The sequence below is a fragment of the Oncorhynchus masou genome, chromosome 9 (assembly GCF_036934945.1).
Source record: "Oncorhynchus masou masou isolate Uvic2021 chromosome 9, UVic_Omas_1.1, whole genome shotgun sequence".
NCBI classification, from domain to species: Eukaryota; Metazoa; Chordata; class Actinopteri; order Salmoniformes; family Salmonidae; genus Oncorhynchus; species Oncorhynchus masou.
The window spans coordinates 29,873,006-29,886,006 of NC_088220.1; the positions used below are offsets into that span (position 1 = coordinate 29,873,006).

Below are 13,001 nucleotides of genomic sequence, written 5' to 3' on the forward strand. Positions count from 1 at the left end.
ATGTGGAATCTATGGGCATAACATCATTTCAAAGTGTTGCAGATGGAGACATGGAAGAACTGAGGGCATTGTCATTTCCACTCTCATACATGGGGGATCAGCTTTTTTGAAATCCCGCCTCATGGCATTTAGCTCAGTAGGGAAATGCATTTTTTAAGCAGTCCCTTTAATGGTAGAGTTGGGACGAGTAGGTAGTAGGTTTTTGGGCGGTGGCTTTTTAAAACCTTTATAAAAATAAAAAAATCTTCACTTTTTTTACAGCCGACCCGTAATGAAATGTCGCTGGATTCCCGTCCCGCTCCTGATATCAGCCACCGGGGATTAAAACCCTGTCTGTCAACTCTATTTCCTGTATGTCATGTCTTTTATGAGCAGATTTTATTATCAGTGTCGTTCCAATCAGAAGTGCCCAGATAAACAATTTATCACGTTGGCATGGCAGTGAAGTCAAAGTGAGGGGATGACACGCGCGAGCACGTTCTGTGGGTGTAGGGTGTAGGTTGTAGGGTGTAGCGTAGAGGTGTAGTGGGGTCATTCATGACAGAGGGGCAGATGGGTTTGGCTCTACATAGAGGATGGCGGGATCTGAGGGAGGGAGTTACACTATAGTAGACACTCTGTGCTGTGGCCCTCCGTGGTCTGTATGTATAGAGACCAGTCTGTTGTACTCTATCAGGCCATGGAGAGTGTACGTTGTGTAGACAGTCAGTGGGTCCAGTTCTACTAGTTATTGATACTGTAGACAGTCAGTGGGTCCAGTTCTACTAGTTATTGATACTGTAGACAGTCAGTGGGTCCAGTTCTACTAGTTATTGATACTGTAGACAGTCAGTGGGTCCAGTTCTACTAGTTATTGATACTGTAGACAGTCAGTGGGTCCAGTTCTTCTAGTTATTGATACTGTAGACAGTCAGTGGGTCCAGTTCTACTAGCTAGGATAGTCTCATGGAGAGGAGAGGGTAGAGGAGGGGAGAGGGTAGAGGAGAGGAGAGGGTAGAGGAGAGGGTAGAGGAGAGTTGAGGGTTGAAGAGAGTTGAGGGTTGAAGAGAGTTGAGGGTTGAAGAGAGTTGAGGGTTGAAGAGAGTTGAGGGTTGAAGAGAGTTGAGAGTTGGAGAGAGTTGAGGGTTGAGGAGAGCAGGGCAGAGAAAAGAGCAGAGAGCGAAGGAGCCGAGGAGCCTTGTTCCCCTAGAGACCTCACTCCATAACACGTACACACACATACGTTAATTACCCTGCTTTGGCATAGTCGAGACGAGGCTCCAGGGAAATCAACCTTTTAATGCATCTCTGATGCACACTTAATGAGAATTTAGCACATTATGGATTTTCTGCGCTTGGCGAGGCTGTCCTTTATTCACCTGACTTCCTGTTATCCCGTTTATCTGCTGTCTCTCTAACACAGGAATTGCTTTGGAGCGTTAGAACATTAACAGGTACTCACGGCCCTCACGCAAGTCACCCCTCTCTCTGGCCGCTATCAACCTCCTGTTTATGTATTTGTGCTTTTAACAGAGTTCTTCCAGGGGAACTTTAATGGAATATGTAATTACCTAATAATACGTGCCCTATGGAACTGCAGGTAGTTTGATGAAGTGGTGCTGTTTGGTAAATTGTTCTGCATAACTGTAATGGATAGTAGCATTTTACAGACAATCAAGCAGGAGACAAGTACAAGATACTCAGGTAAAATGTTTCCTATGTTCTTCCTCCCGTAGGCCCCAGGGAAGCCAGCCATCGAGGTATCTCATTTCCTGGAGTGGATGAGCCTGGAGCCCCAGTCTGTAGTGTGGCTGGCTGTTCTACAGCGTGTGGCAGTGGCCGAGTCAGCCAAGCACCAGGCCAAGTGTTACATCTGTAAACAGTGCCCCATCAAGGGATTCAGGCAGGTCTATTGTACCTCTATCAGAGATGAGGGAAGGTGGATGTGTGACACACACACACGCACACGCAGGATAGAGCAATTCATGTGGCTTATCTAATGTTACTGACTGTGATATGATCGTCCATTCTACCGATCTGTCCTGACAGGTACCGCAGTCTGAAACAATTCAACGTGGACATCTGCCAGACGTGCTTCCTCACGGGACGCACCACCAAGGGAAAGAAGCAGCTCCAATATCCCATCATGGAGTACTACACCCCAGTAAGAAAGAGTACTACACCCCAGTAAGAAAGAGTACTACGCCCCAGTAAGAAAGAGTACTACACCCCAGTAAGAAAGAGTACTACGCCCCCCCAGTGTAGGAAAGAGTACTACACCCCAGTAAGAAAGAGTAAGGAAGAAAGAGTACCACACCCCAGTAAGAAAGAGTACTACACCCCAGTAAGAAAGAGTACCACACCCCAGTAAGAAAGAGTACTACACCCCAGTAAGAAAGAGTACTACACCCCAGTAAGAAAGAGTACTACACGCCAGTAAGAAAGAGTACTACACCCCAGTAAGAAAGAGTACTACACCCCAGTAAGAAAGAGTACTACACCCCAGTAAGAAAGAGTACCACACCCCAGTAAGAAAGAGTACTACACCCCAGTAAGAAAGAGTACTACACCCCAGTAAGGAAAGTAAGAAAAAGAGTACTACACCCCAGTAAGAAAAAGAGTACTACACCCCAGGAAGAAAGAGTACTACACCCCAGTAAGAAAGAGTACTACACCCCAGTAAGAAAGAGTACCGCACCCCAGTAAGAAAGAGTACTACACCCCAGTAAGAAAGAGTACTACACCCCAGTAAGAAAGAGTACTACACCCCAGTAAGAAAGAGTACACCCCAGTAAGAAAGAGTACTACACCCCAGTAAGAAAGAGTACTACACCCCAGTAAGAAAGAGTACTACACCCCAGTAAGAAAGAGTACTACACCCCAGTAAGAAAGAGTACCGCACCCCAGTAGGAAAGAGTACCGCACCCAGGCTGCCTCCTGCATGTCACCCTATTAACGGTCAAAAGTAGTGCACTATGTAGGGAATAGGGTGCCATTTCAGACACAGCCCACACTATAACCTACACTTTTCTCTTAAAGAGGCAATCTGCAGTTTAAACAATAACAAAGTGGCCACCCCTCCACTGTTTCGGTCGACAGCTGAGGGTTGTGGCTGGAGAAATGTAACCACTCTCAAATGCATAGACAGAGCTATGGATGCAAGAACTGACCGTCCGTAATATCAAAATGATAGTTTTAAAATGACACACTGGTTTCCTTACCCTGTAAGTATTCAAGTCATGGGACCGATATTAGCATTTTTCACACATGTCCAAATCATACGAAAGTATCTCAAATTGATTGTGAACCCCAACAAAGTCACTTATAGATGTTTTGAACATGATGCGTGAAAAATGTTTGTATCGGTCCCATGTCTTGAATGGGATTTGTGCCACAAATGCTAGTACATTAGCATGTGGAAACAGTTCCAAGGGGACTGAACCAAATCATTGATTGCTGTCATACCTTGACTGCTTACAGGGTGAAGAAACCCATATGTCATTTAGTCATTTGGGTGTACTATCTCTTTAACCACGTTTTGAGGCTATACATCGTTGGCATACAATGACATTGTTTACGAACAGTGGATTAAGACATGTTTATAATGTGGGTTCTGATAGGGTTAGACAGCTGAACTAAGCCCATAAGGCTTCAAAAATCTATGGGCATATATCATTCATTTAACAGTCCAAAAATGGATATGGCAATTGTAGATCGCCCCTTTAAGAGAGTACACAAAGAGGAGGCCACACTCGCACACTACTTCAGCTCCAGTCAATGGAGGCTTGGAGATATGGCAGAGAGACATCCAAATCATTTCTCCCTGGGCAGTATGTCAACCAGGGGGAGGTTGAAGTGGAGCTGAGCTGGAGCTTTTCACCTGTTTTGACTCCTATACTGCTGGGTTGTATGATGGAGTGGATGTGGTTAGTCAGGTCCGAGGGAGACAGAGTACTGCATTAGCCGCAGGGCACCTATCACAAAGTTTAGTTCAACACAAGGTGCGTGTGTGTGCGCGTTTGTGTCTGTGTGTGCATGCGTGTGTGTGTGTGTGTGGGTGCATGTGTGCACAAGTGTGTGTGTGCGTCCCTGCGTGCACGAGTATGTGCATGCATGTGCAGTATGGAGAATTCTAAAGTGGTTCACTTTGTCTTCCTGTCCTCCCACTGCCCCTAACCTCCCCATCCCCCTCTCCTCCACCCCCTCATCCCCCTCTCCTCCATCCCCCTGTCCTCTCCTCTCCTCTATCCCCTCTCCTCCCTCTCCTCCATCCCCCCATCTGCCTGTCCTCTCCTCTATCCCCCCATCCCCCTCTCCTCTCCTCTCCCCATCCCCCTCATCCCCTCCTCCATCCCCCTCTACTCTCCTCTCCTTCATCCTCCTCTCCTCCCCTACCCCTCACTCTCCTCTCCTTCATCCCCCCCTCTCCTCCACCCCTACCTCTCATCCCCTTCTCCTCTCCTCCATCCTCCTCTTCTCTCCTCTCCTCCATCCTCCCCCTCTTCTCTCCTCTCCCCTCCATCCCCCTCTCCTCCACCCCCCCTCATCCCCCTCTCCTCTCCTCCACCCCTCATCCCCTTCTCCTCTCCTCCATCCCGGTCCCTTCATGTAAACCATGTGTCAGACCACCTCAGGAGAGAAGATGCGGGACTTTGCCAAGACGCTGAAGAACAAGTTCCGGTCGAAGCAGTACTTCAGTAAGCACCCTCAGCGGGGCTACCTGCCTGTCCAGTCGGTGCTGGAGGCCGAGAGCTCTGACACGTGAGTCATACCCCTATAGACACAGACGGCTAGATAAACTGGCACTGAGAAGACAGGACAATAGCTTGTAAAAATAGACATTGACTTTATTTGTTGAGAGGGAGATTGCTTGTGTATGAAGTGTTATATTAAAAGATGTTGAGGGGAGAGAAGACTTGGGACATGGACGGTAGTTGGTTGTACATGACGTGGATTTAAGAAGTTTGTAAAAAGTATACACACAGTGTTGAATCAACACTGAATCAGGACTGAAGGGTTCAATCTGTGGAGAACCTTCCAGAAGGACAACCATCTCTGCAGCACTCCACCAATCAGGCCTATATGGCAGAGTGCCCAGACAGAAGCCGATCCTCAGTAAAAGGCACATGACAGCCCGCTTGGAGTTTGCCAAAAGGCACCTAAAGACTCTCAGACCATGAGAAACAAGATTCTCTGGTCTGATAAAACCAAGATTGAACTCTTTGGCCTGAATTCCAAGTGTCACGTCTGGAGGAAACCTGGCACCATCCCTACAGTGAAGCATGGTGGTGGCAGCATCATGCTGTGGGAAAGTTTTTCAGAGGCAGGGACTGGGAGACTAGTCAAGATCAAGGGAACGATGAACGGAGCTTGATGAAAACCTGATCCAGAGCGCTCAGGACCAAGGTTCACCATCCAACAGGACAACGACCCTAAACACACAGCCAAGACAACGCAGGAGTAGCTTCAGGACAAGTCTCTGAATGTCTTTGAGTGGAGAATGTGTCTATGTGTGCATGTGTGTGTACGTGGACTTGAACCCGAACGAACTCTGGAGACACCTGAAAATAGCTGTGCAGCGATGCTCCCCATCTAACCTGACAGAGCTTGAGGGGATCTGCAGAGAAGAATGGGAGAAACTCCCCAAACACAGGTGTACCAAGCTTGTACCATCATACCCAAGAAGACTCAACTGCCAAAGATACTTCAACAAAGTACTGATTAAAGGGTCTGAATACTTATGTAAATTTGATATTTCCGTTTTTTATTTTTAAGACATTTGCAGAAATTTCCAAAAAACTGTTTTTGCTTTGTAATTATTGGGGATTGTGTGTAGATTGATGAAGAAAAAAACATTTTAATCAATTTTAGATTATTTGGTATTTTATTAGGATACCTATTAGCAGCAGCTAGACAGCCTGGGGTTGCTGTTTATTTGAGAAATATGAGATGGAAGAATAAGGCTGTAACCTGACAAAATGTGGGAAAAAGTCGAGGGGTCTGAATACTTTCTGAATGCACTGTACATGGGTCCACACTTAACAGTTTGCTTAGTGTAAAGACTTATTTGCATATTTCCCAGTGTGCCTTGTCCCAGTGTCCCAGTGTGCCTTGTCTTTCAAGTGAATTGTAAAGTTACCACCTATGACTGCATTTGTTAGTGACGAAGACATGGTTGCATTAATTCATTTTCAGCCATGTGGTCTTCACCAAGTGCAATCTAAGCAAATATGTTATCATTCAATTAGATTAAATTAATTCAATTCTTTAAGACAATACAATACATATTACATAAGACCTTATTTTGAGGGCTGAGTAATTTTATCTCAATACATTGGTTTGAAACTCCTAGTTTAAAGGCCACATCTGGTTTGCAAGTCACACACACACACACACACACACACACACACACACACACACACACACACACACACACACACACACACACACACACACACACACACACACACACACACACACACACACACACACACACACACACACACCAACACACACACACTAGGGAGTACCAGTAATATTGGTATTAATGATGTTTTTCTGTGTTTGACCAGGCCGTGCTCCTCTCCCAAGCTACCCCATGCAGACACACACAGCAGAATCGAGCACTTTGCTAGCAGGTAGGGTGTTATATACACACACACCAAAAACCAAAAATAATGACCCCCCCCCCCGTCTTTCCTTACCTAACTCTGCTTACTCCAGATCTTCCCTCCTTTCTTTCTTCTGGCACTCCCCAGTTCTCTCTCCACAAGTTGATTGAGATATCCATCTTGGTCTGACCTTCCACCTGAGTGGAGACTGTTGTGCCTTGCGGGTATCCTCTCTCTCCCTTTCCTTCTTTCTTCGTTTCTTTCTTTCTTTCTCTCACTCTAGCTCTCGCTCATTCACTCACACACACTGAAAAGGGCATGAGCGCTGTGCGTTTGGTCTGGGGTGAGCAGGGGCCTCCTGGTTGTGGATGCCCGACGGCATGGTAGTGCAGTGTGGCACTCCGCTGGGTCCATTGGTCACCTGGAGGATGCGAAGGCGGATCAGCAGTCTGTCTGACAGGGTTATAGAGAGGGCACAGCCAGGGCATGGCAGAGGGGGTCCCTCACCCACGGGAAGTCATGCCCACAGCAGAGCAGGACATCACTGCAGAAAGAGAGAGAGAGAGAGACAGGACACAGATCACCTTCTTGTGTGTGTGTGTTGTATGTGAGAGTGCTCCTTACCTGAGGCAGCATTGCTCCACACCAAAGCAAATCAAATCAAAAGCAAATCAAATTTATTTGTCACATACACATGGTTAGCAGATGTTAATGCGAGTGTAGCGAAATGCTTGTGCTTCTAGTTCCGACAATGCAGTAATAACCAACGAGTAATCTAACTAACAATTCCAGAACTACTACCTGATACACACAAGTGTAAAGGGATAAAGAATATGTACATAAAGATATATGAATGAGTGATGGTACAGAGCGGCATAGGCAAGATGCAGTAGATGGTATCAAGTACAGTATATACATATGAGATGAGTATGTGAACAAAGTGGCATAGTCTAATGTGGCTAGTGATACATGTATTACATAAAGATGCAGTAGATGATATAGAGTACAGTATATACATATACATATGAGATGAATAATGTAGGGTATGTAAACATTATATTAAGTAGCATTGTTTAAAGTGGCTAGTGATATATTTTACATCAATTCCCATTATTAAAGTGGCTGGAGTTGAGTCAGTGTGTTGGCAGCAGCCACTCAATGTTAGTGGTGGCTGTTTAACAGTCTGATGGCCTTGCCACTATTCAAGACAGAGGAGACACACACCAACAGAGGCAGGATATCTTCTATTCTCTCTCTCCAAATTGGTTCCCTTTCAGTCTTTTTCACTGTTTAGTTAAGTCATTGTTGTCACTCTTTTCTCTCCCACTCATTCAAATTCATTATTTCCATTGACTTGTATTAATTGCTTCTATTCCAAAGTCCCCTCACGTTTATTAGTCTTCTCCTGCCAATTAGAATCATTTAGTTGGCACAACTCCTTGGCTCAAGCCGAAGACCCACAAAACTTCACTGATTGATAAACAGAAAGTGAGAAATGGGCAGGGAGCCGTGCAATTTGCTTAAGTGAGATATGCTTATATGTCTTAATTTGTTGGCTTGCAGATTTGCCAAAGAAGTCTCAGTGTTCCTGAAGTTGCTGTTAAGACAGAGATGATGTTGTATCTTTGTAGCTTTATGCTGGCTTCACAGTTTCTATCTCTTTTTATGTACTTTGGATGTAGTGTGCCATCTTACAGTTCTTAAACATCTTGAGCTCCTCACAAGTCTATCAACCATAGAGGACTCTGAACTGGATTCTGAAAGCCTAACAGAGGACAGTTTAACTTGAACTATATTCCAACATGATCTGAGAGCTCGCTAAATGAGAAAAAGCTGATTCTTTTAAAAATGTACATTGCACAGATGCCATTCAATCTGTACTTTGCTTTATGCAAAATTGGCTCCAGTACACACACTCTCTTGCTCTCTCTCTCTCTCTCTCTCTCTCTCTCTTCCTCTCGCTCTCTCTCCCTCTTGAAAAACACTTCAAATGAGGGACTATATATATTTATTCACATAGTACTGCAAACGCCTGGCTGTCAGAACCATGCCAGGCAACTACGTACATTAAAAGGTCCCTGAGGCTGACATCACAGCAGAAGAACAGAGTGTCTGTCTCTACTCAGGCATATGAGGGGGTGTACATGTTAATCCAGTGTAAGAATATGATGTCCCAGAGGAGGATTGTGGGTATTTGATGTTTTGGGTTGGATCCAGATTTGCTGGTGTGTCACACACCAAGGTGCTAGTGGAGAGCTCTCCTTTTGTCATTAGTACAGACTCGGAGGGAGGGAGGGAGGGAGCTCAAGGTGCTATCTAGAACATAAAAGGGTTATTCTGCTGTCCTCATAACATAACCCTTTGAAGATCCCTTTTTGGTTCCAAGTAGAACCCTTTTGGTTCCAAGTAGAACCCTTTCGGGTTCCATGTAGAACACTTTCGGGTTCCATGTAGAACCCTTTCCAAAGAGGGCTCTACATGGAACCCAAAGGAGTTATACCTGGAACAAAAAAGGGTTGTACTTAGAACCAAAAAGGGTTGTACCAAAAAGGGTGTACTTGAACCCTTTCCCAAAAGGGCTGGAACCAAAAGGGTTGTACCTGGAACCCAAAGGAGTTAACCAAAAAGGTTGGTACCTGGAACAAAAACCTGGAACCAAAAAGGGTTGTACCTGGAACCAAAAAGGGTTGTACTTGGAACCAAAAAGGGTTGTACTTGGAACCAAAAAGGGTTGTACCTGGAACCAAAAAGGGTTGTACCTGGAACCAAAAAGGGTTGTACCTGGAACCAAAAAGGTTGGTACCTGGAACCAAAAAGGGTTGTACCTGGAACCAAAAAGGGTTGTACCTCGAACCAAAAGTAACCTTTTTTTTCTCAGAGTGTGAGACTCATAGGAATTAACTCACAACTTCCCACATCATCAATACTGTCCCGAGGACAGGGGCCAAGTCTACAGCTCTCACATAGAATACTGGGGTGAGGCTCCCTCTCCTCTCTACCCTGCCTTCCGGTCCTGTAACAACCATTTGATTAATGGCCTAACTGATTAGATTAAGGGGACAGATCTGGCCACAGTGAGAGTGGCTAAATGAATGTCTGTTAGCCATAGGGCCAAGGTCTGGCCACTGTCAGAGTGGATGGATGAAGGGCCAAGGTCTGGCCACTGTCAGAGTGGATGGATGAAGGGCCAAGGTCTGGCCACGGTCAGAGTGGATGGATGAAGGGCCAAGGTCTGGCCACGGTCAGAGTGGATGGATGAAGGGCCAAGGTCTGGCCACGGTCAGAGTGGATGGATGAAGGGCCAAGGTCTGGCCACGGTCAGAGTGGATGGATGGATGAGTGGATGGATGAAGGGCCAGGTCTGGCCACGAGTGGATGGATGAAGGGCCAGGTCTGGCCAGTGGATGGATGAAGGGCCAGGTCTGGCCACGGTCAGAGTGGATGGATGAAGGGCCAGGTCTGGCCACGGTCAGAGTGGATGGATGAAGGGCCAGGTCTGGCCACGGTCAGAGTGGATGGATGAAGGGCCAGGTCTGGCCACGGTCAGAGTGGATGGATGAAGGGCCAGGTCTGGCCACGGTTAGAGTGGATGGATAAAGGGCCAGGTCTGGCCACGGTCAGAGTGGATGGATAATGGGCCAGGTCGGGCCCTGTACTCTCTATGGGCCTTGGTGGGAGGGGTCATAATGATGAGAGTGGGTGGCCTGTACTCTCTATGGGCCTTGGTGGTGGAGGGAAGGGCCAGGTCTGGCCACGGTCCATCCTCATCCCAGGTCTGTTTCTCCAGGTCCCTCCATCCATCAATCAATATAGGGCCTTTGGGAGGGGTCATAATGATGAGAGTGGGTGGCCTGTACTCTCTATGGGCCTTGGTGGGAGGGGCCATCACTCCATCCTCATCCCTCTTTTCTCTCCCTCCATCCATCAATCAATATAGGTTTTTTGGTGGTGTGTGTGTGTGTGTGTGTGTGTGTGTGTGTGTGTGTGTGTGTGTGTGTGTGTGTGTGTGTGTGTTGTGGGGGGCCTGGAGCCTGAGTAGCATGAGACACATTTCATTAGTGTCTCTGGCAGAGGTTGTACATGGCTGGTGGTTCCAACACAGTATCCTGGCAGCTCCCTCAGAAGGCCGTTCCCACTGCTGAGAGAGTGAGGTGTCGCTAAAAGCTAAGTTCTGCCTAGTCAGCTGCCAGATCAAATTCCTGTACATGCAAATGTATTTGGTGAATTAAGCTGATTCTGGTAATAGGGGAGGAGTATAACAGCACAGATGGTGGATAAATTAAGATAGTTCGCTCTGGCCATTTACCATTGTAAAAAAATGGTCAGTTCTGGTTTACTTAAATGGGTGTCTCCCCCATAAACACAAATGGAATAGCAGCTGGGTTTGGTGTACTTCGTTCATTGACTTTCATTAAACCCGAAGAAAAAAAACAGCGATTGGGGTGTCTCGCTCCCTCTTCTGTCTCTGATAACAGTCTGTAGCAGTGTGGTAGCTGTCCATGGTGCTTATCTGCCAATCTTCTCAACTGCACTGTAAGGCAGTAGAAAGAGAAGTGCAGTGGGGTTGCTGTCCATGGCACTGAAAAACAATAGTCACTGCTGCAGGACTGAAAACCTAGACTCGCTGTCCTTGGTCCTGAAACAATACAGTACTGTACTGAATAGCTCTTCTTGGAATGAAACCCCCTCTTCTTTATAAAATAAATTCAATCTGTCAATCTGTTGCTCTTGACCTCTTTTTACTAGAGTATGCCAGCACCATACTACCCCGCATACCACTGCTGGCTTGCTTCTGTGGTCAGTTCCTGGATGGGAGACCAGATGCTGCTGGAAGTGGTGTTGGAGGGCCAGTAGGAGGCACTCTTTCCTCTGGTCTAAAGAAATATCCCAATGCCTCAGGGCATTGCCCTGTGTAGCGTGCCGTCTTTCGGATAGGACGTTAAACGGGTGTCCTGACTCTCTGAGGTCATTAAAGATCCCATGGCACTTATCGTAAGAGTAGGGGTGTTAACCCCGGTATCCAGGCTAAATTCCAAATCTGGCCCTCAAACCATCACGGTCACCTAATAATCCTCAGTTTACATTTGGCTCATTCATCCCCCTCCTCTCCCCTGTAACTATTCCCCAGGTCGTTGCTGCAAATGAGAACGTGTTCTCAGTCAACTTACCTTGTAAAATAATGGATAAATAAAAGAGTACCTACCTATTTTCTCTGTGTGTGTGTGTGTGTGTGTTGTTTTCGTTTTCCTGTTGTCCAGGTTGGCGGAAATGGAGAACCAGAATTGTTCCTTCTTCACAGATAGCCTGTCGCCTGATGAGAGTCTGTGAGTACACTCCCACTTCCCCCGCACAGCAGAACCCTCTCATTTCAGACAAGTGTTTATGTGTACCCCGAGTGTGCACACACACATTCAGGGAAGGCTGGTCAGTCACATAAAATAATCACCAAGTTTATGAAAGGACCCAAAGACCAAATACAAAGGGCTGCTGCATGGGAGTGAGGGAGGCCCATTGAAATAATACAGAACATGATGTTAAGAGCCAGAGGCTGGCTGGGCGAAAAGGAGGGGAGAGGGGGAGTAGCTTTGATGTGAATGGTGGAGTCAATAAGCTGAGCCCCTCACTAAGGAATCATATAAACTGACTGGACACAGGTGTTGGCCCTGATCAAAGGCTTTGGCTGAGACAGAGATTGTTTCGGGGGTGAGGCGTGTGTGTGTGTGTGTGTGTGCGTGCGTGGGTGTTTTCATTATGAGCACTGCTATAACAAAATTAATTTTACCACCAAGGTGTAGTGGCCTCCATCAAAGGGTTTACTGTGTGTGTTTTTAGTGTCGAGAGAAAGAGAGCGAGGGTGTGTTTGTGTTTATGTGCGTTGTGTGTGCATAGGTCCACGTCAGTGTGTGTATTCATATCTGTGTATATGTGTGGGTGCATTCATGTCTGTGTGTGTCAGTGTGTGCGTTCATGTCTGTGTATGTGTGTCTGTATGTGCACATGTGTATTTGCGAGATAGGGAGGGCATTGGCATGGTGTGTGAAGCTGCCTATTTGATGTGTCAACATGGCTGTTTGTATAGTTGTTCAGTGTGCTGTTTGTCTGCAAGCTATTTGCTCTGTGTGTCTGGTTTATCACTGTGACACTGTGCCTATGTTTGTTCCAAGTGTTTCTGTACTTTGTTCTTGTCAGTAGGGCCACTGCTCTGTCTCCTGTCTTCTGTCTCTGTGTCCTGTCTCTACTGCTGCTCTTTGTGTGTCCTGAATCCCCTCGTTCTCATGTCACTCTGTTAGCTTGCTGCCCAGTGCTGCAGTATGTCTGGCTATGCTCTGGCGTCATTAGTGTCCTTTATTTCTGCATGTCTGTCTATGTCATGTCTGTCTATGCGGCCACTTGTTCTCAGAATTGAAGACT

At 46.5% G+C, this 13,001-nt stretch overlaps 1 protein-coding gene across 1 annotated transcript in view; it reads left to right on the forward strand.

Annotated features, from left to right (window-relative positions):
- LOC135545817 (dystrophin-related protein 2-like) overlaps positions 1-4,786 on the forward strand; it is a 109,287-nt gene extending 104,501 nt beyond the window's left edge. Inside the window, exons 15-17 of the mRNA XM_064973726.1 lie at positions 1,716-1,882; positions 2,029-2,143; positions 4,604-4,786. Coding sequence (XP_064829798.1) covers positions 1,716-1,882; positions 2,029-2,143; positions 4,604-4,744 — 423 coding nt within the window. The 3' untranslated portion in view covers positions 4,745-4,786. The remainder of the gene's footprint in view (positions 1-1,715; positions 1,883-2,028; positions 2,144-4,603) is intronic.
- The last annotated feature ends 8,215 nt before the right edge of the window (positions 4,787-13,001 follow it).